The sequence below is a fragment of the Pseudopodoces humilis genome, chromosome 3 (assembly GCF_049639895.1).
Source record: "Pseudopodoces humilis isolate 2021_Gansu_Grassland_sample_001 chromosome 3, ASM4963989v1, whole genome shotgun sequence".
NCBI lineage: Eukaryota > Metazoa > Chordata > Aves > Passeriformes > Paridae > Pseudopodoces > Pseudopodoces humilis.
Genome location: NC_142202.1, coordinates 1,761,630 through 1,784,494, shown reverse-complemented (window position 1 = coordinate 1,784,494; position 22,865 = coordinate 1,761,630). Strand labels below are relative to the sequence as shown.

Below are 22,865 nucleotides of genomic sequence, written 5' to 3'. Positions count from 1 at the left end.
TTTATCCACATGGTGAGATTCTGTCTATCCTAAACCCACATTCCCCTGCCTTGCTGAGATTTCTGTGGCTGCATCCTACACTGTTTCAGCTGGGCCTGGGAACTAATCAGACTGTGCTTTATTTTGTGAAGGTGCACAGATACAAACCCTCATCATGAACTGATGCAGAGCAACACTTGTGAGAGGCATAAACCACATAGGAGCCTGTGTTTTGTCAGGAGGACAAACACTCCTATGGTTTGTTCCTTTTCAGAGGAAGCCAAATGCTCCACATGAACATCTTGCTGGTTTCTCAGTGCCTTTTCAGCCTTATTTCACTGCAATCAATATATACCCCTGTTGTGTTAATACAATGCTGATTAAAACACTCATAATTTAAAAGTAATCTCAACACAGGTAACAAGCTCAGCATGTATTACTGAGAGCTGTGCTAAGCACATTTACCTGCTATAAAGCTGTTGAATTAATGATTTATAGTGATTTACCCCCAGACATGGCAAATGGAGCCTCTTGTCCTCTCCTTTGCTGCTGGTTGTGGATTTGCAATGTCTTTGTAGCAAAACCAGCTGAGATTTCCCAAGTCAGCACATTCCACAGCAGCTGTCCATTCCCTGGGCTGCACCTGGGACTTCTCCAGAGATCCTGCAGATCCCAGCACAGCAGATGTGGCAGCTCCTCCACTGAGGGAACTGCTCCCCAGTGTTAGTGAAGCTGATCCTTGGGCTTTAAATGTTGTGAGCATCTTCCTGACCAAAGAGGTTAAGGAAGTGCTTTCACTTTACTGTGCTTCCAAGACTCAAGTATCTCTCTGTGCAGCCCTAACTTAAAGGATTTTAATTGCCTTGCATGGAATGGTCTGTCCATCCTTGTGGATGTGTGTCCATCCAAGTCAGCCACCCAGCACAGCCATTCCCAGATCCACGTGCCCCTCGAGCTGTGCCTCAAACACAGGAATTGATGCCACTGCTGTTGGCTGCCCCAGCACCTTCTCCTTTTATGTTCTGAGCACCATTTCATCCAACAGGGATAAAATCAGACAAATGCAAGAAGCGTTCTAGAACCTGAAAATGGCAAATTGGAAGTTGCAGTAATTCCTCAGGGTTCTAAATCATCTGCATCCATTTGCAGGCCTGTAGTGCTGTGTTGACATCCAGACACAGCTGGGATGACTCAGGGAGAGCAGTCCAACTTGAGAGCTCCCCCAGCTGCTTATCTTCCTCATCAGAACAAAACAAACGTTTTAAACAAGGTCTCCTCTGTTTATTTCCTGGTTACTTCGCTAATGGGAAAGCAATTTACGCATTTCCTCTCTCCAAACATACAAATAATCGTGCAGGCTTTTGGTTCCAAGGGCTGCTGGAAGCGGTCGTGTCCTTCTCGCTGAGGTTGACGCGGAGCAATCCATGACTAATCCTCTGCCCCCGGCACGAGGAGCTCGCCAGGGCCCCTTCTTGCCCCTCCTGAACCACACAACACAGGCTGAGAGATGAGTCAGACTTAAAAATCAGGTGCATGTGTTTGTGTGGACATGTGCACGTGAGGGAAGGGTCTTCCCATGAATTACCTGCCCTCAAATTACCAGGATTTCGTTCTGGCCTCTCTGAAAGCTTCTTTTATACAAGGAGGAAGAATTTGCCCCATCAGCAGGTAAAAAGCTACAAGAGACATGAGAGCATTTCCCAGGCAGGTGGTACAGTCCCATTTATCATCTCTGATTAATATTACTGATGAAACTAAAATACAGTAATGTTGTGAAATACAATAAATTCTAGAAAACTAAAAAAATACCATCATTTTTCCTTACCAGCAGCTGCAAAGTAGAACTGAATGTCCTGAGATTTTTTTTGAATTAAGACAAAAAGAATTATTCCCAGGGTTCTGGGCATAAAATACAGATGTGACTGTAACTACAAACTGCAGGGAAACTCCCAGTAAAACAGCTGGGGGGGTGGATTATAAATCCCATTATATTACATATGTATGACCACAGCAAGTCATATTAGAGATGCAAGTAAAGCCTGCCTACTGCTTTATTACAGAGGGATCAGCTCAGAATCTGCACTGCTGTGGGCAAGGGAGGTAAAACCAGTGTATAAATGAGCTGTCAGGCCAGCTGCTGGAGCAAAATGCAGACAGCATCCCAAAATTTCTGGAGAAAATTGAGACATATAGACAGCCTCAGAGGTTTAAGGCTAGAAAAATGCTATTAAAACAAAGCAGTCTGGCTTCCTGCCCTGCAGAGACAAAGGAATTTTGATAATAATTCCAGGAATGCCTGGTTTCCTTTTCGCTGCTGGAAGTGGATATGGTCAAAATAAGTTTCTGGGTTTTTTCCTGTAAAGGAAATCTTGGCAGAAACAATTGGATCAAAATTAAATTTATGAATGAGATTTTTTTGTGTGACTTAGGACACGAACATAAGATCTGTAGCAATAAATTATTGCAGGAGGGTGATATATTTCATGGCTTTTGTGAGTCTAACAACCAGTTCCAATCCATGTGCACTATTTCCTGCCATTCCTCATGTTCACCTATGGAAAGAGCAGGAGAAAACCTGGTATCAGTTACCCTCTGTCACTTTGTTTACAGCACGCTGAGCACAAGAAGGAAACCCATCTGCCCCAGCTGGAAAACCACAGAACATCCCACAGTGTTTCCTGCATCCACCTGCTCTACACGAGGCTGGAATTGCCTCCGTGGCACTGAGATTTGTCCTGCTACAGTTGTTAAAAACCTCCCTAAATCTTACACAGAAGATGACCCCCAGCAGCCCCCCAGTGTTTCCTAGATGGCAACAAGCAATCCTGGCCTCACCAAGGGTACAGAAAACTGCCCTCAGCTCCAAACCTCTCAGAAGCTTCCAGTCCTACTGAAGTAACAGAAAAACAGAGCACTGGATTGGAGACTGAAAGGAATCTCCTTTCCTGCTGCTCTTCCTGGAGCAGTGATTACGGCACACCGACCCCAGAAAGAGCTGACACAGAACAGTGCCTTCCTGGAAAAGTGCCAGCAGCTCAGGAAAATTATAAGCTTGCTTTTCCTGTAGCATAAACACATTTCAAGGAGGTTCCTTGAAAAACAACGGTGGCAGCAGCTCCTCTGGCAGAGCAGCCACTGAGAGCTCCACACTTCCCTACCCGGCCGGCTCTTCCCAAGGGAGAGGGAATTTCTGGGACAGCTGAAATAATCCTTTCTTGGGCACTCAGGTCCCACTTCTGGTGGGAACTGAACTCTTCCAGCAGTGGCAAGTCCCACCATTCCTCATCAGCCAAACTGTGACCGAGGCACGTGGGCGGCAAGTGGAGTGAGAAGTAATGGGAACTGCTCCATTTGCTCTGCTGAGCTTGGGGTTGGTTTGGGGTTTGGTTTGGTTGTAACTTTTTTTGTCCCACTGTTACAAATAGGCAGAAGGCAAAAAAGGCATTTAACACATCTCCAGCCCATATCCCAGGAAGCAGTAGCGAGTTTTCCCACCTCAGTCTCCTCCTGCTCCCACAGCTGTTTGTTCAAAGACAATATTCCCAGGTTTCATTTTCACTTTTTGGTAAGGGAACACTTGCAGAGGCAGCTGACACAGCTGGCTGAGTTCTGCTGAGAGCATTTGTTCTATGCTGCCCAGGGCCTGGCTCCACAGTCAGCACCCAGGGACAATTTACACTGGGCAGGACAGCAAGAGAAGTGCTCCCAGGGCAGAACACATGGAGTAACAAGAGGAGGGGTTAGAAGGCCATGGCCTTTTCCTGGTTTTACTCAAGTCCTGCCTTTAATCAGTGACCCAAGGACTCTACGAAGGGTTATACCCACACTCCCTCCAGAAACACTCACTCCAAAGGATGCTTCCCATCATCAGAGAAAAAGCAACAACAGCACCAAACCAGGCTCACCCAGGTGGATGACTTTGGCAGCCCTTTTTGGTGGAAACCCTAAAAGGACTGAGAGCTGCCTGGCCAACATTTTAATGAGCCATCATTTCCACCTAAACATCAGGAGCTTGATTTAAAAGCCATCAAGCATTGTGTCAACTTCCAGATTTGCTTGCTGATTACTGTCCTTACTGAGGACATTTTATATTTTGATAAAAATCCTTCTCCTTGAGTTAAACATGAACACACAAGTTAATGCTCTGCCTTAGAATATGAGATTAAAGGGTCAGATCTCTAAAGGACTGAAACTTTTAGTAAGAGACAGATTAATGGATAGACTCACACCTGGATTTGAAGCTTTTGGAAGGGAAAAACAGGGTGGCAGAGTCAAAGAAAGGAAATTTGACCTCAGTTTGAACTAACAAGCGAGACAAATCTCTTCTTGTGGAAGTCAGAGGAATGCAGACCTGTTTGGGAAAGTAAATCAGAGGAAGTGAGCAAGAATGAGCCATCTTATTTTCAGAAAAACATCTTTACTGCCTCATTCTTAACACAAACACAAAGTTTCTTGTGTGACAGTAAAGAATTCCTTGTAAAGAAGTTGTTTTTTTCTTGCCATCCATTACATCCAAAGTCTGCAATCCCTTGAGCATCAAGCATTTTTGCCACTGGACACGGTAAATGTTGGCAGTGGCCAATTTTGTTTCAGTGTAGTTGTTCACTGTGTCATGTCAATTCCTACTTTGTTCTCCTGGTTCTTGCCAAAGCCCAAATAACATCCCCTGCTGGGGCCACCAAACCAGTTTCCTTCACAGAGCCACAGAATACTCTGACTTGGAGCAACAGAGAACATTTCAGAACAGCAAAAGAAATACATGAAAATTAATTGAAAATGGTTTCTTGTCTTCCCATGCAACTGCCTCAGTTCATAATTCCCAGGTGTTCAGACCCTCCCTGTGTCACAGGGATTTCCTGGGAACAGGACATCCCATCATAGACTCGAATTACTTCAAGATCCAAATCTGTTTTCCTAGTCTTTAATCAGAGACACTTCACTCTTCAATATTTAACACACTGACCTAGGACTAATGCAGGACACTTGTGACTTGAGTATCAATTTTTAAAGTGGTTCTGAAGCCTCAAGAGGCTTTTCCCACTAAAATTCAGCCCATGCTTAACTTATTTACATAGTCTTTCATCTTCCTGTTGTAAGGATATTCAATCAAATCTGCTGAGTCAGATAAACCTCATTATAGGAAAAAGGATATTTGTCCTTTGGATTCAGGCTTGGAAACCACAAGTTTTCACAAATTCTGTAGTAAGTGCTGATATATTCTGGGGAAACATCTTTGTGAGTTATTATTTGCTGCCTGGTAAGCATATCTGAGGAAATTTTACATCACAAAAAAGCTTTCCCATGCTGTAAAAAGATAATTTCCCATTCTGTACATTGCAACTTCTCAAATTAAATTCCTTTCCCCGTTTAAATACCCAATCCAACTCATCCAGCCTACAGTTCATTTAGGGTACTGAGCAGATCACATGTCAAGCCAAAGTCACTTTGATCCTAGAAAAGAAGTAGACTGTTGAATCAGCAGTGTCATCCACTAGATTAAATTTGCCACTAATCCAATCAGACCCAGCACTTACTTTGCCCTACATGTTGAGCACCCCCTCCCAGTCTATTAAGGACAGCGCATTTCATTAAATGGTGCCGGTTCATAATTCCCAGTTCACATCTCAGCACAAATTAAAAGGCAGTTTAAATTCCACTTGCCCTCGCTGATGTGTATCTCTGTGAGCGCTGCCTTGCCCAGCCTGGCTGGGTGCAGTGCCACGAAGCATTTCCCTTTGCACAGGGCAGTGAAATGGCTCAGAAAGCTTTGGAGGTGATGGATGTGGGAGCAGCAGGAGAGCGCGTGAGCCGCGGCCAAAGCTCCGAACACAGCACAGGGGTGAGCGCCCTGCTCTGCGACTCCTGGTCAGAGGGAGGTGCAGAGTAGGATATTGATATAGCGTGGATATTTGCATTTTGTATGTATATGGACACATTTGCTTCCAGCTGGGCACGGGTTCAGCTGCACCCCCTGCTCTCTGTGCCAGTGCTGCTGTAACCTGGGGGCACCAAGCCCCAAGGGAGGCCGGGCTCCCTCCTTCCTGAGTTTCTGTATCAGCCAATTGAAATCCTCACAGCAGGGACTAAAACTGGCCCCTGTAAAGAGTGTTTACAGCTTTACCCTGCTGTAAACACTGTGAGGTTCCCACAGCTGCTGGGGCAGCTCTCCCAGGACAATCCCCTTCCCTCCCCAGCAGCCTGGGACTGATATTACAGACTGGTGTGTCTGTTCATCCTGCTGGAAGTCAGCCCCAAACACCGACCTTTACCTGCTCACTGTGCACTTCCCATTTTTCACCAAGAATTGCCTCTCACCTGCTGCTCCAGACTTCGAGAGACCTTAAACCCTTCTCACCCAGAGCTGTCTCCCAGAGCACAGGGAGTGAGTCACTTCTCACTATAATTAATTCCTCCTGGCCCTGGGAACCACAATACAAAAGTTAATCAAGCAGAAGAGAAATTAAGGATGTTGTTACTCAAAACACCCAAGTTTTACAAGTATTATTTCTTGACTGTGAGATTATTTCCCATCTGCCATTCATTTGTTAAAGCTCCTCTGTGAAAGCACTGCAGAAAAATAATGTTTATTTCAAATGTCACCTTTAAGGAGTCTCATACCAAGTTAAAGCTCAGTTAGCTCAGACCTCTCTAAACTGAAAATCTGTTGAACAAGAGATGAATATGACTGAATTGCACTTTTCATAATGCCATAGCACATAATCAAAGGTAGGATTGCTGTCCTCAGCAGAATTCTCTCTAGAAAAAAATCTGTTTCATTGTAACAGGACAGGTTAATTACTTTTTGCCCCCCAATAAAATTACTTTTATATAGTTTTGGTTATTACATTAGAACAAATGATGCATGGACAATTTTAAACATGATTTCTCTCTCTGTGAAGACAATCAATTAGCAAACTCCCAAGTCCTTTTGCAGTTTTTAGTCTGGGTTTATTGAAATTCTCTTCAGATTTTACTCCATTCTCATTACTCTCTTTGCCTGATAATTTCTGAGACTGGGAATTAATAAATAAGTAATTAACTTCCTTACATCTTCATATCACCCATGAACATGAACTATTACTGTGAACACTTAGAGATGTGCCAACAAAAACACCTGAAAGCCCACAGACAGCAGTGGGAGTGGACATCTGCCTCCAGGTCCTCAAAATCTTGCTCCCCTCTCCTTGTCAAACACATCTCTTACATCTGACATGTTTATCAGCTGGATAAATATGCACATTGTTAAACTTCACACTCAGAAGCATCACTTTGACCCTGGGGCACACATTCACATTGTATATTTTTGCAGCTGGAGGACCCACAGAAAAGAAATATGCTTTGAAAAACAGCCAGGTCAAGGCCATATGAAAGAAGATTTAACATTAAGATTTATTTAAGCAAAACAACTTTTTAAAATAATGAAACCAGCTCAAAAAATAACATTCCAATGAAGTTAGAGCCTGTTGCAAAGAAAGGTGAGGGGACAAGTTCGAAAGGAGTGTAAAAGTCCATTGTCCAGGGTGTCATTTAGGGCCTTTTTCAAGGGGTTAGAATTCCCACAGAAACATCTTGAATGTTAATCCAGCACGAGAAGGGGCTGTCCTTGGCCATAAGGTGGCTTGTCACTTCTGCTATTTGTCTGATCTGTCACTGCTACTTGTGGCATTTTGACTGTTGCTCTGCATCCCCTTTGCAGCCAGCCAGGGACTCAAGGGCTGGTTCTTTCCATGGGTATTTTCAGCAATTGTCCCCCACATTTTTATTCCTAACTGGCCTGTTTTGTTACAGGAGCAAATTGTCACCCTTCCAAATGCTCCTTTCAAAACGGGAATTGCCCATATTTATTCCTGGAGTCTGTCCCATCTCCAGAGAGGAAATGTCTGATTACTCAGTTCATTTCAGAGATTATTCGCTCACTCATTCAGCTCCAGGGGAAGTGAGTACTCGTGGCATTTTCTTTTAAAGGCTTCTGATTCTGATTGTGTCACCAATGTAATGAACATTATGATATGAATGACCATGACATATATTTTTTCTAATAAACCAGTTCAAGCAAGGTTCCCATCCTAAAGAGCCACAAAGGGAAGCTGTATGGATAAGATGATTATTATGCAAGGGATGACTGAAAATTTGATTATTTACTTGAATTAATCAATGCAAGCAGGTGTGAAGGGAAGCAATTTTTCCCTAAAAATGCAGGAAAAGCTTTGTATTCTTTATTCTCTCTCTGGCTCGTGTGTCAGAAAATTATAAAAGCTTTCTAGTTTCTCTTTTAGAAAAATAAAAAGCCAACACATTAAAGCTGCTTTATGTTACAGGATCTGTGAAATCAGTGCCTGAAACGATGGACGCTGCCCCAACACCATCCTGGATGTGCTGTCAGTGGGGAATTTGGTCACAGCTGCCCCAATGTTTGGAACAATCTGCAAACAGCCTTGCCCACAGCCCCCGAGGCTCTGGCAAACAGGAACACAGTGGAGCACAGCTCTGGTCTCCCACCCTTGGAACAGCGAGAGAGGGTTCTGAAGAGGGACATAAAATGCCTGTCACGGTGGCTCTGCACCCACAGGCACCTCTGGGCTCAAGATGGGTTTGAAACAGATTTAGACACCTTTAGCAGGATCTGAGTGGAACTCAGGGTGCCAGATCCAAACTGTGCTCTTTGCTGCACTGCCTGGGGTTCCCTGGATAGAGAGAAGGCTGAGGAGGGAATTCACCAGCACAGGGCAGCCCTGCTGCAGCACAGCCACTGCTGCTCTCTGTGGTTCCTCCCACGTCAGCCCAGGGAAAGCACAACAATCTGATTTCCACTCCAACATTTATCTAGGTACACTTATTTGCATTTTCACATGACTGCTGCATTAAGAATTGCTCCAGGCACCATGAGAGAAACTCTGGCTTGAGTCAAGGAGCAGAAGAGCCCAGCAGAAGGGACAGGACACACGTTGTCATGGGCATCAGCAAACATGAAAGCTGCTCTTGGGCTGAGGCTGGTAAATCACAGGAGCTCTCCAGTGCTCTTTCCCTCCTCCAGAGCCAACCTATCCAGCACAAATTGCTTCAAATGCAATATACAGTGACCACACCACCAGGATAAATTCCCTAGGAAGGAGCCCTCTGTATCCAGCCAAACCTGGACAGCCCAGACCTGGCTTACAGTAACCCTTCCACTTCTGTAAGGATTATCTTAATGGGGATATTTGTGGTGTAAATTATGTTTACAGCCACTGCAAATGATGACAGTGATTTGTTGTATATTAAGTTATGGGTCTGATTTTCAAAGGCAGCCAAGTGCCAGCTTGGTTCCCATTAAAGCCATAAAGAAAAATCTCCCTTGATTTCAGAAGAGTCAAATGGAAACTCAAGACTTTTCAAAACTCTTAATTGTATAGAGATGCAAAAACAAAATAAGCCTAGAGAAACTGAAAATACTCAAAAAATTCTTCAAGTTTACATCAAGAGAAATTTTGCAGTTTGCAAGATTTCACATCAAAACTATAACAGATGTGAAAACCAAAAAGAGCAAGAGAGAGTTAGTTGAGATCCATGATTTCTTAAATCCATTACTCTTCTGTTTCTTAAATGCTGATAAAATGCAGAATTACTGAGTCTTAACCTTGCCCTGAAGTATTAAGACATGACACTACAACATTTCTTACAGAAGTATCTCTGTAAATTTTAAAATTTAAATCTTTGTAAAATTTAAATTGTATGACTAAGTAGATTTTAATAGGTACCTTAAATAAACTATGTGTCATGAAAATAGCATCACATACATATAAAACCTTTAACTGAAAATGTGGTAAAGCACTTGCAGGAAATAATTTTCATTTTCATAAGAGTCTAGAACAGTAGCTGAACACACATTCAGAGCTGGCATCAAAAGAACACCAACATCCTCAATAAAATCCCAGTTTATTTCAGAAGTATCTCCCATCCCATTGCTAGCACATCATCCTCAGCACTCAGAGGTTTAGGAACACCCAAGGAGACAGAGCCCAAAACCCAAAAATCCCTGTCAGCACTTCTAAGAGCTGAAATCAGCAGCTGCAATTTCCATGGAACCAACAGGACTTCCTTGTCCTCAAGGCAAAGAGTAGTAGACTCTAATAAACAATTGTTACTAAAATAACTCCTACAAAGGTATCAGCTAAATCAGGGGCTCCTAAAATGCAGAGAGGCTTTTTCTGATTCAGGTATTTGGGTGCAAATCCCACAAGGCAAATTGCAGCTCCCCTGCCAGGACACCAGAGACCTCCCACAGCAGCTCTCCCCTCAGAATAAATGGTTCAATGCTGAGTTAGAAACCTCCAGAAATAGAACTTTGAGATTATAATTTTCACATTCCCTTGGCTAAGGTGTTGCTCTAAAAAGAAACTGCTGAAGAGAGATCTATGAGTGAATTAAAAATTCAGGGCAGGTAAGTTCTGTGTGCAATGTCTGTGTATTTAAGAAACCCATTTATCCCATGCATTTATATTTCTCCCTGAGCTTCCTTTTCATGAAATTGTATTTAGAATTAATAGGATTTAGAATTATATTTAGAATTACACAGTCAACACTGTACAGCTGTGTCCATCTTTTTAAGATGCTTTATAAACCAATTTTCCCAAAGATTTCTCAGCAATCTGAGCTAGATATGGATTTTTTTCTCCCATTTTGCAATTCTTCAGATATTTGGATTTTAAAAAAATGTTTAAACAAAATGAAGCTTAAAAAAATACCTGCTAATGACAACAATTTGCTTAATGGCAGCTGTTCAGCCAGTGCAGCAGGAGACTGCTTACATCTGCCAACAGAAACCATTTGTAAAATATAGTCTTGTAAACCACCACACATAAATCCATGGAAAATCAATGCCCATGGTTTCTATTAGGAAGTAGCAATGAATTATTCCTTATCCAAGAAGGAAAATAAGATGCCTTTTATTTTTTTTCTTTCTTTCCTCCTCCAAAATTTTGAAGGCCAGATCCAAATCTTTCATCAGTTAACTGCTCAGTAACTCCTGTGGGCTTTGGGTGGCACCGTTCGCCTGTCCTTAATCTTGTCAACAAATTCCATTGTATCCTTCGGAGAAAATCCTGCCGTTGTTTTAAGTATGTCTAATCCATAAGGACAAAGCTTTAATGAGTTTCTAAATTTGTATCTTAAGAAGTAAAATAAAATAAAATTACAAAAACCCCTGTGACCTAGAATCCATTCCAGAGCTTCGCTCCGTGGTGAGGTCTCAAGATGGGATTTATCCCACATCCATGAGAAAGAGGCACAAAGCAGGAAAGTTTCCAGTGTTTCTGAGATGGTTTTCATATCCCTCAGAAGACACCAAAGGGGTCACACTCTGCACATCCCCTGCCACTGGGGAAGTGGAACCTCACCTCCCTGCAGGTGTGTGTGTGTGTCTGGCAGCACGACACCATTTCTACATGACAGACAGCACTTCAGTAAAAATGAGGAGTCCAATAACTGAGAGGTGGAGGAGGCTCCTGGGAACAGCAAGAGATTTCTCGATTCTCACTGTCCATCCCTTAGGTGGTTTAATAAAAGGCAGGATATTGAGCGTGGCAAAATGAAAGAGAGAAAATTTGTAAGAACTCCTTGTGTTCCACAGAGTTTGTTTATAATTCGGCAGTTGTGTAATTTAAAAGAATTGAGCAGCACTTCCCATGCAGACTTTATCAACCTGAGAGCAATAACATCCTTGCCTGTTACCTTGGGTTTATTACACTTCCACCAAAATGACAGATGAAACACCAACCTTTCACCTGCTTCTAGTCAAGAATTTAAATTCCTTCAGATGACCCAAATCCACACCCTGCAGGAAGCTGCAAGGCAAAATTGTTTATTTGGTCCCTTTTAATTTAATTTTTCATTTCAATCTATTCACTTAGATAAAACAAATTAAGGCTGGTAAGCAGGCAGGGGAGTGGAAGACAAGTGAGTGTAAGAATAGATGGGATTGTACATATTTCACATCTTCCTTTACGGTCCTGTGGTCTCTTCCTTCCTGATCCTGGTGCACTTAAGGAAGGAATGACTTTGCTGTCATTCACAGGCACAGGTGGAGGGCTCCTCCACCAGTGTGTATGAAATGTTTCATATTTTATTTCTACTCAACCTCTTCCCTGACTGCTCAGCCACATTTTCACAGAGAGGTATGTGCGTATCTTTAGAATGCAATATGTGTGGTGTTATGTCTGCACATCTAGCCCAAACATATTTCTACTTGCAAATTCCCTTAATTATAACCATCCTCTGTGCTAAAATAAGGCACAGTGTTTAAAATCCCAGAGTGCTCAGGGTGAACTCACACCACTGCAAGTCAAACCACGCACACAACCTGTAGCTACACCACGAATACAGCAGGTTCTGCACGGAGGGATCCCCTCTAAACAAGCACAGCTCCGTGTCTGATCTATTAAAAAATTACAATTGCTGGGGTAGGATTTGAGAGTGAAATGAAGCTTCAGTATAAAAGGGTAAAGACAGATTTTAAATGGTCAACTCAAGCTGATGTTACAGCACACAGGAGTTGGCACACTGAGCTGCTCCATCACTCATGAGTTCCTAATAGCCACATTTCAGTCTTTTTTCTACCATGAATAGCTTCTAAGTATCACATTTTATTTATATGTTCAAACAGTATGTCATTGCTTTTGAATTTCCTGCTAGTGCATTTCACAGAGCATCCCCAACATCTTCTAGAAGTAAAATAAAGCTTCAATCTGTCTTTTGCAGTTACTCATTGTTTATATATTTTCACTTTTCCCCCTGCTTCTCCTCAGAGATTAGTCTTTTCCAGTTATCCCTCACCAATTAATTCTTTTTCTGTCCCCAAGGAGGAGATGACCAGAGCTTCACTTACTATTAACAATGAAGCTTATACAAAACACATACATTTGTATTCAGGTTGTATTTAGGTTAATTGATATCAAATTCTAGAATTGGAATAGGAAGTCAAATTTGGAATGGGACTAATTTATAATATTCAAGTAAGTTGATCTCAAATAAGTTTGTTTTGCTGTAGGATGCATCTTGAGTAAGTTTGTTTTCCCAAGCATGACTCACTTCTAAAGCAAACAACATCCAGAGTGTGGTTTTACTCCCAGAGACATTTGAATCTTTTGCTAAAAAATTGACAGGAGGACAAATACTTGAGACCTCCTCTGAGGAGAACCTCTGGTCAATCACTGCTTTAACTGGGGCTTTCTTCCTGATCTCACTCACACCTTGGTTGTGAATTCTGTGGATGCTCCCTTTGTTCACTTTTAAATGTCACTCTCTTTTCGTGTCCCAACCATTTTTAAAAGGCAGATTTTCTTAGCTGGTAAAAGGGCATTTGAGAAGGCATAGCAGCAGTCTAACATTTTCAGCTCCAGTCCTGCACTGTGTCAATTTAATCTCATCACTTGCCTGAAAGTTCTTTCATTCTCCTTGTTTTGGAACCTACAGACATATGGCAGTAGTTGTCTAGAGGCAGAAAGAAGTGACACGTGGCGTGAGCTGAGAGCCAGCTAAGGAAAATTAACAGGCAGAATGTGAGGGTTCTCACTGGAGGCAACAGAGTTAAATATAGAATTAGAGTGTCCCAAATACAACAGCAGTGCTTTCCACAGGGGTGCATGTGCTATAAATACTTGGGTTTCTGGTGGCACACTCCAGGTGAGGAGCAGGATTCCTCCCCAGCTGAAATGCCAGTGCTTCTCACTGAAGCCCACAGGAAACAACAGCAGGAGCAGCCGGCAGCAGGGGACCAGCAGCTCCCACTCATCTGCAAGGTCAATACTCTGTTGACAACAAAAAGCACTTTCTCTTTCTGGATGAACTTGCAGGTATTTATTTCCCTGGTTGCTCTTACACTGGTTCAGCAAGAGCCCAGGGAACAGGGCTGGGGGACCTGCTCCTGCACTTAGTGAAGAGCAAAATGCACAGAGATGAAATTCAAGGAAAGGGGGTCTTGTCTGCACAAATATGAAGGGATTTGCTTCCTTTCTTTAAATGAAATTATTCCAAACTCAGAGTAAGGACCACCTCACGGTCAGGGTTTATACAAGCCCACGTACCTGTTAGACATACTTTCAGGTGCAAATCAAATGCAGAGCAATCCAGATCCTCTTGTAAGTCAGGGGTGTTTAACCCCATGTGCATCACACCCTCAGCTGTTTGAAGTTAACACAAAACTGCTCTGCCCACCCAGACCCCTTCAGAGTCCAAGCTGCAGCTCAGAGAGGCTCAAACAGAAGCAACGCACCCAGCCCACCGGATGGAAAATTATGGATATCCTGTTTTAACTGATGTCTCTTCATGAGACTTTTCCTTTTTCTTCCCAGGAAATATTGAAAAATCTGTTGTCTTTTGATAAGCTTTAGTTTTAAGCCTTTAAAGAACAAAAGGGAAAATTAGTGGGGTTAATGTCTGAGCACAATAAAGATAAATGCTGGTAAAATCCCTATAAAAGTGAAATACAGCTTATTCTGCTTGCAGCTTAACATGCAGCTTGCATTTCTTCCTAGAGCTTCAGCAAAGGCCAGGAGACAGACTATTTATCAGAAAACCGCTGGAATTTCACATCAGGCTAAGAGATCCCAGCTGAACTGTTTACTTCTAAATAAAAGAACCCACAAAGTATGGTATGGAGCTTGAATTCCTTCACTTGGAGCTCCAAAGCTGAATGGTCAGACCCAGAAAACTCCCTCCACAGTTTAATTCATGTCATTTTTGAAGCTCTGCTGCACCTGGTAGCCAGATCCACTGTGCAGAGCACTGCTTTAGCCGAATCCATATCATGAATTGTATAAAATATACTGCCTGAGCTTACCAGGTAAAATGGACTATTTTATTAAGTAGCAAAGTCAGGGTACAGAAGGAAGATGGAAAAGAAAAACTTCTGCATCACTGGAGTGGCCACTATCCCAATCTTTGCAGCTTTCAGAAGAGCTGTCCTTATTTGATGTCATGTATGAAAAGCCCTGAAGATCTGAAAACGGAGCCCAATTCTCCATCGGCCAGAAGCCCTTTGCATTATGCCACCTTAAATTAGTTAAGGATTTGGCATCTCATCATTCCATTTTTACACTTTCATCTGGTGATTTGGAACACCCACACAAACCATTTCCCATTCCCTGTGGGTGCAGGGGGATGCTTGCACAGAATCACGTTCTCAAGGTCCCTCTCCAGTAAGAGAGAAGGAAAAAGAAAGGAGAGACTTCATTTCCACAGCTCTATGGTCAGGAGTCATTTTCTTCCCTTCTCATTACAGCCTCTTTGCATTTGTTAAAACTCTTTTAGGGAGAAAAAAGAAAGAAAGTGAAAGGAACAAGATGCATTAAGATGCATAAACAGCTAAATTAAAAAATCTTTGTATTCCAGCTGTTACTAAATCAGATTAAACCAGCTCCTGCAGTCAGACCCCCCCCCTCTTACTGAGGAAAGAAGTGAAGAAATGGCTGAGAAAAGAACTGGCCTCAAGAAAAGCATCATTATTATTTCCTTTCCTCTTCAAAACTTTAAACATATTCAGTCTCCCTTGATTTCATCAAGATGCTGCCTAGGCAAGTAAAAATAGTGTCAGCACCGAGACTACTTGCACTGAACATATTCCCGGGCAGTTCCGTGCTGATGTATCGCTGCTGACAGACATGCAGAGCATCGCTGCAGCTCAGCTCAGGCTGTGGCACAGGAGGCTGCAGCAGCTGCTGCTGTTTTGTGGGATGGGTGTCTCTCCCCAGGAACCCCCAGCCGGCTCCTCCGCGGGAGGATGGGACTCGTGAGCAGAGCGCTCCTCTCCCACTCTGCCACAGAACTCCCAGGGCCTGCACACTCAGCACAACTCAGAGCAGCCCTGCCAGGAATTCAGAGCTCTGCTGTTCTGCAACCTCTATTTTCCCTTTCAAACAGTTACTATTTATGTGTTCTACTGGACAAAAACACCCTCAGCACATCCCGGTGCTTCCTGCCTTTCTCCCCTTTTCTTGGCTCTGCTACAACATCTCCAAAACTTGACACCAAACCTGCTTATTGTTTTAAGCACTCATTGCATTAAGTGTAAGGAATACTGCCTAGAAACTATACAGTGTCCTTTTTCCTATCCTCCTGTCCTTCAGAGACTTCTCGTTCCTGCTGACACTGCCCACCTGCAAAACCTCAGCTGGGGGTGAAGGACTTCAGTTTGCTTTCCCTAAGGAAGAGAATATTAATAAAATAAGAAACAAACCACACCATTAAACAAATTGCCTTATCATTAGTTAGGCAAACTTTTGTTTCATTCATGTATAAGAGTTTAATTTCTATTCCCTCTGGATTAAAACCAAACCTTCCATCACAGCAGGTACAGAGGGACTACAACTTCACACTCTCACAGAGTTGGTTCAAATTTGTTCTGGATTTCCAATTTAAGACATTCATTCCTTCTCCACTATTTTTTTTGCCATTTTTTTGCCTTTCAACCAGGAAAAAGCTAAATTGAAGCATGCAGTGCAAAGTGGGCATGTAATACCAAGTGCAATATATCCCCAGGGAGGCATCAAATCCAAATTCTGCCCTGGGACATGAGGATAAAGCTGCTGCAAGTGTATCAGAAAGAGAGAGAGACAACTTTGTCAAGATTTAATCAAGATCACAAAGCTCAAGTCATCTGAATTTCCAGAACCAGAAGCTGGAATGATACCTGTGGCTTTAGGAACAGTCAATTTCCTTTCCCTGCTTTTAAAGGCATCTAAACTAGGCTATGAATCATTCAGTGTTTTCTGTCCCAGAGTTTTATCCTGTTTCAAGATTATCTCTTGTTCCTCGCTGACAACACTCAATTTTTTAGAAGTTTGAATTCTACTAATTAATTATATTCCAAAAAGTAGCATTTTTGATGCACATGCTCCTTCTTGAAAACAGCTTCACCATTTTTCCTATCCTGAGGAACTATTTTTGTTTGCTAAATATCCAGGGAAGGGACACTGTACCAGCACTGAAGCACGCAGCTTCTCTCTGACATAAAAATGAAGCCCATGAGTTCCTGTCTCAAGGATAGTAACAAACTGTGGGGTCTCTTCTGACTGCACCCATAAGGGATTTTAAATTTACAGTGAGGTTCAGAACGATGCTAATTTTCCCCTTTACTCATAATAATAATAGAAAGGTTTTTAATTTCTGTAGACATGAAAGGGAGGAGCACACCATGGAGACAGAAGAGAAACCGAAGGAGCATTTGCAAAAGAAATCAGTAACATGTGTTTTACCACTGAAAGCAAAGCCAAGGCTGAGAAGTGCTGGAAGTTCATGCCTTGAGCACCTGGAATGATAAGGCATCACCTCTAGGAGATGTGGGAAGCCTCTTCCAGAGGAACAGCAAACAGGGCTCAGTTTGGCCAGCTTTGTTCTGTCCTGCCCAGGCAGGAGCACACAGCACCAGCCCAGCCACGTGAGGATCATTTCAGAGAGCTACAAAGAACCCACAGAGCTCTGGCTGCTGAGGAAGACAAACATATTTTTGACCCCAGATACATTTCTCCAATACAAAAAGATTTTTTCCATAGCAGAAGTTTGATGACTTCACATTCCAGACATCAATAATTTGAAAGCACTCTTCTATGACTACCAGGAGCACAAAGCTTAGTCCTTGAAAACAAGCCCATGTCTCCTACAACATTCATTCATTTTTCACAATTTTTCCAGGGGTGAAGTCTGAGTGCCAAGAGCCCTTTAAGGAAACTCATAGCCACAGTTGTTTGTCAGACAGCCTGGCCAGATTTAGCGATGAAAACCCAAACATGGATCATTCTGATGGATCCAAGATGACAGATAACAAAACAGGGAGATGTAGAAAGAATATGATGATTGATTTTTACCAAACAGACTATTCCCTGGATTGTTGCACTGCGGGGCTTGGTGTCTGTAATGGATAGAGGAGTTGTGAGCAGCTCCGAGTCTGAGGAGCACGTGATATTTACTTAAAGATGAAGGCCAAAAGACTGGCTTATGGATCATAAAATTCTTTAGCAATGAAGTTTCTGAAGATGTGCAGGGAAGCATAAGAGAAACAGAATTTCCAAGAGAGAAAACAGGTCAGAGAACAGAGACTTTTCCACAGAATGGAATGATTCTTCTTGACATAGTCCTACCCCATTCCTACCCTAAGCAGGCATTTTTGACTATAATTAAATCTATTTTATCTATATTACCAAACCACCAGCAGAGTGGCAGAGACAAGGGGTAAAGAGATGGTGTAAGGATGGTTGTGATAAAGAGAATAAATAAATAGGTGCTGTGATGAGAGAACAGAACACAAATCAGCTTCAGGACTCCAAGGAGAGGGGGACACAGGGGCTGTGTTTGCTTGGAGCACATGGCAGCACAGCAGCTCCTGACAAAAAGTGAATGATAATTCCACCACCGATGTTTGCAGAGAGCCTTGGAAAAACTTTCAAGCTCTTGGTCTTTGGTATTTCAAAGAGCAAGTAGAAAGAATCTCAGCTTAATATTTCAACCTTTATCCTCACGGTATTTATGACTGACTCAAAAGATAATGGTTTTTCCATCACAAGCACACCTGTGTTCTTTCCAGAGGTTAAAAACCCAGGTAACAATCCAGACTGACCCTGCTCAGCTTTCAGATGCTGAGAAGAGCCTGGCTTGCAAAAGTACAGCTTCTTTCCTTTTAAATAAATAAAGGATTAAATGAAACACGGAGCCTTTGCTTTTGTCAGCTCAGTGGCTGCTGAGCCCTTGTGTCACCCCGGACCTGCACAGGAGCCCGAGCCTAAAGGAGGATTATGAAACAACTTCTCACAAAGCAAAGTCATCCTCTCACCTCAGCTCTGTAGGGCAAGGACCAAAACTGCTTAAGGACCTATAAAATTCCACCTAAGTCCAACATTTAGTTGCTGTGGAGGCTGTCAGAGCACATATCCTATGTGGCCTAACTGCCTGCATTTCGGAAGCAGGGCTGACGCTGATGGTTCCAGCAGCAGACACGAGCAGCCCTGGAGGCTGATGCTGCTGAGCTGAGCTGCTCTTTGCTCCAGCAGGACTCTGGCTGAGCTGCTCACCTCCAGCACCCAGCAGCAGCTCAGCTTCTACACCCAACATTGCCAAAATGAGACCTCCAGGACAGGCTAGTACGTAAATGTATATTATTACAGAGCTCTGAGTGTAAGGAACCCACTGGGGGAGCAGCACATGTTTTTTCAAATCCCCCACAGTGCAAGAGGCAGACCCAAGGCTTGCTTGCATCAGAAGAAACCCCAAAACTCTGTGTTGTGGGGTGCTTGTGCTCCAGAGAGAAAACCACAGCACATTTCATCATTTTCCTTGCCTCTAACACACTTCTCCCTTCTCCATCTCCTGCTCCTGGATTCTCCTCTCTCTTTTCTAGTGCTCATCATCTGTCTGAGCAGGTTTTTCTCCCCAGAAGTTAGAGGGTAAAAGCAACTACAAGACTGGGAGCTGAAAATTCCCCTGGCTGAGCCAGCCCTGCTGTGGTGATTTCCCTGTGAGCTGAGTCCCAGTGCCTGGGGTTCCAAACTGAGGGCTGTGAGCTGGGATCAGCCCAGGGGCTGCAGTGGGAAGGAAGGACCATGCACAGAGGGATCATCCATACACTGGAGATTCACTCAATCCCCTGAGAGCTTTACAGAGTAAAACCAGTTATTTGATAAAGAACCAGAATAAAGTGAGTTATAAACATCTTCTGCAACACAAACTGATGCTACATTAGGTTTGTAAAATATCTCATGGGAAAAAGGGGGGGTGTTCTAAAATGCGCAACCTTAAAATCTCTCATAGTTAATTTCTGAGTTTGTTTTTTTCTTTTAAATTATGTTTATCAACCATACAAGATTCCAGGGGGTAAAAACAATGAATAATCCACTCAAAATTAATTCTGCACACTGGTTCTACAGTTTTGAAGGTAATAAATCATCAATCACCAGCACAGGACCACAATATCTATTTCATGCACGAAGCAGCACTTTATCATGGCAAATTTAGCTGTGTCTCATTAAACTGACTGCAGTCTCTGGCCAGCCAGTAAAACCTGAATAGGTTTTCACATTATATTCCTCAGAGCTCCAAATAAATCACAAAGTTTCAGCCTCATGTATCTATGTGATCTTTAGAAAATGAATTAACCATTGCCACTACTGAACAGCGTGGAGTTAGTGTGAGCAGCAAAATTTCAAGGAGAATCTTTCCTCAGCCTCCATGGCTCCATAACAATACTATTAGAGACTTAAAAGCTAATTTAGTCTCCATGCAGGGAAGTGGATTTTGTTTCTTTATTTGTGGTGGTTTTTGTTTGGGTTGGGACTTTTTGGAGTATCAGTGAATTAGTCTGTACCAAGAGAAAATCACAGTCACAGACAAACGAGGTGGCACATCCCATTCCTCCAGAAATCAATGGCAATATTCTTGCAAGAGGATCAAACTGTGTATGATCAATTCCTCATTCAAATTCATTTCTTCTTCCCACTAAAAATGAAATTAAAGCCAAATCCCTCTGTCCCTTCTGCCCGTGGTTCACTGGTCCCACTTTTTACCTCTGTTAATGCTCTAAAAGATGTTCTACATGTGGCCAACTGTGCCAAGGTTTTATTCCAGCCCCATGTGTTTCCTTCACTGCATTCTTCACTCATTTCTTCACTGCAAAAGATTTTTCATACTTTAGTTACGGTGGGAAGCAAAGACTTAAGGAAGGCATTGACTATTAAACACGAAACATATGTTCCTATGAAAATAAAATCAAGATAATCATTGTGTGAATGGTTCCTTGCAGCAAGATGAATGACCTCTCTCCCCCTGACATTCCATTTTTCATCAAAATGGGGTTGAACAGGCTGGGAACTCTGCTTTGGAGCTACCCCTGTGATCTGCCAACTTACAGCACACCAAGTGTTGAAAGGTCAGTTGTTGCTCCTGGCAATCCTAATTCTTATTCCTGCTTCCAGGACTCCACTCCTGGCAGAAAACAGGCTCAACAATCCTAGTTCAGTATCTCCTTGATTCTACTTCAAATCTCTCTCCTGCATGTCTAAGAAATGACCTAGGCTGTAAGTGTATATGGATTTTTCTTTTTAACATCTTTAGTGAAGGGGGTGATTGAAAAAGCATATGATGCTCTTTTTACTCAAGATATTTAAACACCAGAACATCTCATGTTAGGATACATTCAATAAATTATTTACCCTCAATATTCTGGGCAGCAGAACTTCATTCAAAGGTTCCACAATCCTGTGCTTCACTCTCTCCACAGTTTAACACCATGCCTCTCCATCCAGTTCCACTTTCCAGTGAAATGCTTTAAGAAATTCCTTGGTTAAGAGGAACAAATCTCCAAACCACACACAAGATCACACAGTAAGTTTTAATTATCAGTGACTAAAATCTGCATTTCCTCAAGAAGAGCCATCAGCCTACCATTATCTATTTAGCAAACACCACTGGCCCTCAGCTGTCACCAGAGTGATGTCAAAAGGTAACAGGCAAAACCCAATTCCAATCTCCAGAAATGCAATCACAGATTGTCACATAGCCTGAGTGCAAGTCCCACACAATTCCTCCTTGAAGCACCAGGCAGAGGCAGGTGTGCAGCAAGGATGGCTCCCAGACTTCCAGAATATTCATTTGTGTCAGAAAGCAGGGCTGATTTCCTGCCCCCAGTACAGTAATGGACTGGCAACTCTTGTATTCATTCTATTTTCTCCCTTACTGTGGTATCTCAGAGAGACTGTACATTTGAATATTGAGCTTATTTGTACAGCTACAGAACAAGCTCTATGTCACCCCCAGTGTACCCTCCTACACTGACCTGTCCCTTGGATACAGATTTGGAATTTCCCACCACAAGCTTCACATCCAACCTGGAACCTTGTACAGGGGCATGGAGGGAATGGGGTGTGGTGACAGGGAATGAATGTAGCCCACAGCTATCTAATTCCCTCAAAAGCACATGTTATCTTAGAGTGAAATTGGAAATGTAAAAACCCTCCCTGATAAACGTTTTGACTCTTCACAAACACCCTGGGAGGGATGGAGAGATGGAGGGATGGAGGGATGGAGGGATGGAGGGATGGAGGGATGGAGGGATGGAGGGATGGAGGGATGAGGGCAGTTGCCCAGCAGCTGCACATGATCACTGTTTTCAAACCAGAAAGGCAATTTCATAGTAGCCTGTGCAATTAAAACCAAACCCATTTCTTTTCTGAGTAACCTTCCAGGAAAGTTTCCTATGCCACAGTATTTTTGATTCATGTTAAATTTATCAGAATTACCATTTAGACAAAGGAGAGATTAAAGGTACTTCAAGCTATAGCTAGAAACAGTCCAAAGCATAAAAAATTATTCAATAAACCTTTCAAACCTTCTACCTTTGTAAGGCTATTCAACTAAGTTCCTTGACAATGCTGAAAACAAAATAAAAAACCATCTAAACTCATGTTGGATCAGAAATTTTCAGTTTAACATGTTTGTTATAAGGTGCCTTCTACCTGTGTAACATAGGATTAAATAATTACTGAGCAATTCATGGCAGCCTTAGTAACTGAAGTTAATTCACTGTTTTTACTTTAATTAATCTGATCCCATAATAGGTGTACAGATGGATAGTCCTATTTGTGCAGCTGACTGAGCATTTTCTACTTGAATTAAAATGAGGCACGTGGTCCCCTAAATGAGCTGCTCCCCTGTATGGCCACATGATGAACCATCAGATTCTTACAGATTCCCTTCACCTGGGATCTTTTTCCAAGCCCCAAAGCACAGGCTTGTAGGAACTTCTTAGTGCCACAAATTTCAAACAGTTGCTAGGCATGGACTGACAAGGGGAGCCAGGAGGAATTCCTAGATCCTTGTCTCATTCTTAATAATAAATCACCTACTATCAAAAATAAATCAAGGAAAAG

At 42.6% G+C, this 22,865-nt stretch overlaps 1 protein-coding gene across 4 annotated transcripts in view; it reads right to left on the bottom strand.

The window, feature by feature from the left end:
* CCDC85A (coiled-coil domain containing 85A) overlaps positions 1 to 22,865 on the bottom strand; it is a 66,356-nt gene that overhangs the window by 24,733 nt on the left and 18,758 nt on the right. Inside the window, exon 4 of one of the 4 annotated variants that reach the window (XM_088053303.1) lies at positions 2,448 to 2,531. The exons of the other annotated variants lie outside the window; for them this stretch is intronic. Coding sequence (XP_087909429.1) covers positions 2,461 to 2,531 — 71 coding nt within the window. The 3' untranslated portion in view covers positions 2,448 to 2,460. Of the gene's footprint in view, positions 1 to 2,447; positions 2,532 to 22,865 lie in introns of those variants that run through there. 4 annotated transcript variants of the gene reach the window in all.